Source organism: Macrobrachium nipponense, chromosome 33, assembly GCF_015104395.2.
Source record: "Macrobrachium nipponense isolate FS-2020 chromosome 33, ASM1510439v2, whole genome shotgun sequence".
NCBI lineage: Eukaryota > Metazoa > Arthropoda > Malacostraca > Decapoda > Palaemonidae > Macrobrachium > Macrobrachium nipponense.
In genome coordinates this window covers 22,956,058-22,959,126 of record NC_087219.1, presented here as the reverse complement: position 1 = coordinate 22,959,126, position 3,069 = coordinate 22,956,058, and the positions used below count along the sequence as shown (strand labels likewise).

The 3,069-nt window shown below is 46.8% G+C and overlaps 1 protein-coding gene across 1 annotated transcript in view; it reads right to left on the bottom strand.

Moving 5' to 3' along the window:
* The window catches only part of LOC135202789 (troponin T, skeletal muscle-like), a 29,300-nt gene extending 28,116 nt beyond the window's left edge, over positions 1–1,184 (bottom strand). Inside the window, exon 1 of the mRNA XM_064232249.1 lies at positions 1,118–1,184. Within this exon, the coding sequence (XP_064088319.1) occupies positions 1,118–1,184 (67 nt within the window). The remainder of the gene's footprint in view (positions 1–1,117) is intronic.
* Positions 1,185–3,069: the final 1,885 nt, after the last annotated feature.

Sequence of the window (3,069 nt, the reverse complement as noted above, 5' to 3'; positions counted from 1 at the left end):
GTAAAGCTCCTTGAACAAGACAGTGACTACGCTATCAAAAAACAGGTTTTTACATAGGAAATACCTATTTTTGGTTGTCACTGTTGAGTCCTCAAAACCCTCCCACTTCCCTGACAAAAAGACATGGGTGTTGGGTATGGCATCATCTTACATTGGCCAACAGAAAGGAATGGCGTCTTGATGGGAGTTTGGCCGTATGTAAACAATATGACGGTTCGTATGTGCATAACCACTTCTTGTAGTTTTGACATAGTAGGTAAACTGGGTATTAGCGTCCGCATAGGATGATAGAAAGTTTATATATCCTGAGTCCAGTTTTATACTCTATCATGTGTTGTAAGTTTATCATTATGACACAATACCCAGCCCATAAGACCAGTTAAGAGAACTCTTTGACATTGGTCTGGTCACCATGGAGCTCTGGATAGACCATGGAAAGGGTACTCCTTGAGGACTCAACAGCACTATCAGAAATAGGTTTTTATTGTAGTGTCCTTACCGAACAATTATAGAGCCGTGATTTCCACGAGCGGCAGGATACTAAATTCAAATTTAGCGCGTCAGCGTCGCCAACACTGGTGGTGATGACGTCATCTCCCTCCACTCGCGGGAGAACCAGGTACAACTGCCCAGGTGAATCCAATTCTTTTCCTGCCGGCGTCCGGTTGAACATCGGTGGTCGGTGCGGTTGGATGACTTTGCTTCGCTTTTTTCTTGTGGATTTGATCTTCGGAATTGGTGAAGTACTCTTTTTTGGCGTTGTTGTTATTTTGCTTTTTGGTTTATTTAGGCGTTGCCATGTCGGATTCTAGTCCGTCCGGGAGTTAGGTTTTGCATCTCAGGATGTAAAACTAGATTATCCAAGCTAGAGTATGATTCTCACACTAAATGTGTTAAGTGTAGGGGGACAGGTTTTGTTCAGCAGATCGAACATGTAACGAGTGTAGTGATTGGACTGATTCTCAATGGAAGTTTTTTAGTTCATACTCGAGAAATTAGCTAAAGACAGAATTAGAAAAGCAGCGCTTAGGGAAAGTAGACTTAGCTCTGCTTTCGTCTTGCGATGCATCTGTTTCCTTCTGTTTCTCCTCAAATTGTTATGTCTCCTTTAACTCACCTCCTATTCCTCCTACTAACCCACTTCTCCACTCTCCGGCTTCCCGTGTAGTTTCTTCCGACACCATTGCCAGTCTGGAATCGAGGTTAGATCAGAAATTTTCGGTACTAGCGAATACGGTTTTGCAACTTGGTAATTCAGTTAAGACGTTTTTGGAGAAAGCAAAGGCTTCAGGTAAGAGTGTAGTTGAGGGTGCGTCTGTCTGTCCTGACACGTCTCCTAGACAAAGGTCACTGTCCAGCTCCCCCGCACCGGGGAGAAGACATACCGGAAGTCCAAGGGAGTCGATCGGGAATTTGCCCACAGACAGGCGCCTCACTTGTTGAGCTGTTGCGCCTCAACAGGGTCTCGGTTAAGCGTTGGAAAGGTGTTGCGGTCAGACGCCTTTCAAATGATTCAAGCGATTCGTCTCCGGTCGCACGGCGCTCTTGGCGAGATTCGCGCCTTTCGCGTCCCTTAAAGAGGTGTTCAGGCGCCGATTCTTCGCCTCCGTCCAGTCAAGCGGTATAAGGAGCCTGAGAGTAGGGTTTGCGCCTCGGCCGTTAGCGGCTCGTTCGTCGCCTTCAATCTGTGCCTTTTTCGGCTCCATCTACTAGTAGAGATTGTGGTTTTAGCGCTGTAGCTAGCAGTTCTAAGGGTGTTTCTTTAGGCGCTTTTTCGTCTGTACGCCTGATGCGCCTGTTTTTCGCCCCCCACCCTCGAATTTCGGCGGCTCCGAGCGAGGCGCAAGTAGTTTTTTTTTTTTTCCGCCTCCTGCTGACATTTAGGCTCTTCCAAGCCTACGTTAACTGTTTTTGATTCGTCTCTCGGCTGGCCCTTTGCGCAAGCAGTTAGAGATGTTAACCAACTGGATGAATGAGTCCAAGGGTGGTTCGAAACCTTCAGATCCGGTTGTAGTTCCGTCTACTTCTTCGCGGTATCGGAGAATGAAGAAGAAGTAGAGGAGGAGGATTCACATCACCTCTCGTGTTATTCACGTCTCCTTAGATTTCTTCTGGTATCTTATCCAGATTATTTTGAGAAAGCGGCTCCGCGCTCCCCAACTTCGACTTTTTTGATGAGGAGGAAAACTTCAGACCACCCCTCTCCTCCCAAAACTTGTTCTATCTAAAGCGGTTAGACATTCGTTGAAAGAGACGGAGAAATGGATGTCTATGAAAAAGAGACTTAGGGAAGGCTCTTTTTGCTTACCCTCCCTCTAAGTTGCTTCGTAAGAGGTATAGTTTTATGTAACTGGGGGGGGGAAGCTCCTTCTCTGGGAGTTTCTGCCTCCTCCCAGGGAGACTTCTCCAGTTTAATCGACTCCTCTAGAAGATCTGCTTTCGCCGCAGCGAAAGTTTTCTTTACAGCGCCTGAGTTGGACCACGTTGTAAAGAATCAATTTAAACTTTTGGAAGTCTTTAGCTTCCTTGATTGGACTATTGGCGCTTTAGCGGCCAAGATCGAAGACTGTCCTTCTCTTTCTCAGGAGTTAGCGGAGGATTGGATTGGTGTTCTGTCCTGTGCGGACAAATCCATTAGGGATGGATGTGATGAGTTAGCTTCGCTCATCGCCTTTGGTACCCTTAAGAAAAGGCAACTTTGGTGCTCCTTTGCTTCTAAAAGGGTTACGTCCCAACAGAAGTCTGCTCTCTTGTTTGCTCCTTTTGTGAAAGATAACCTCTTTCCAGACGATGTAGTGTTGTCAATTTCGTCTGCGCTAGATAAGAAATCTACTTCGGATTTACTGGCACAGTCTACTAAGAGACCTAAAGCTCCTGTGGAGACTGTTCCTCGGTTTCTCCTCTGGCCCAAGCGCCTTTTCGAGGGAGAAAAACCCAAGCGCTTCTTTCGGCCGAAATCGAATTTGCGACCTCAGTCTAAGGCCTCGGCCTCCAAGGTTACAAACCTTCCAAATGAAAGCTCGGTTCTTCATGCACCATGGGAGCCAGGCTGGCTCTGTTTTGGGAGGA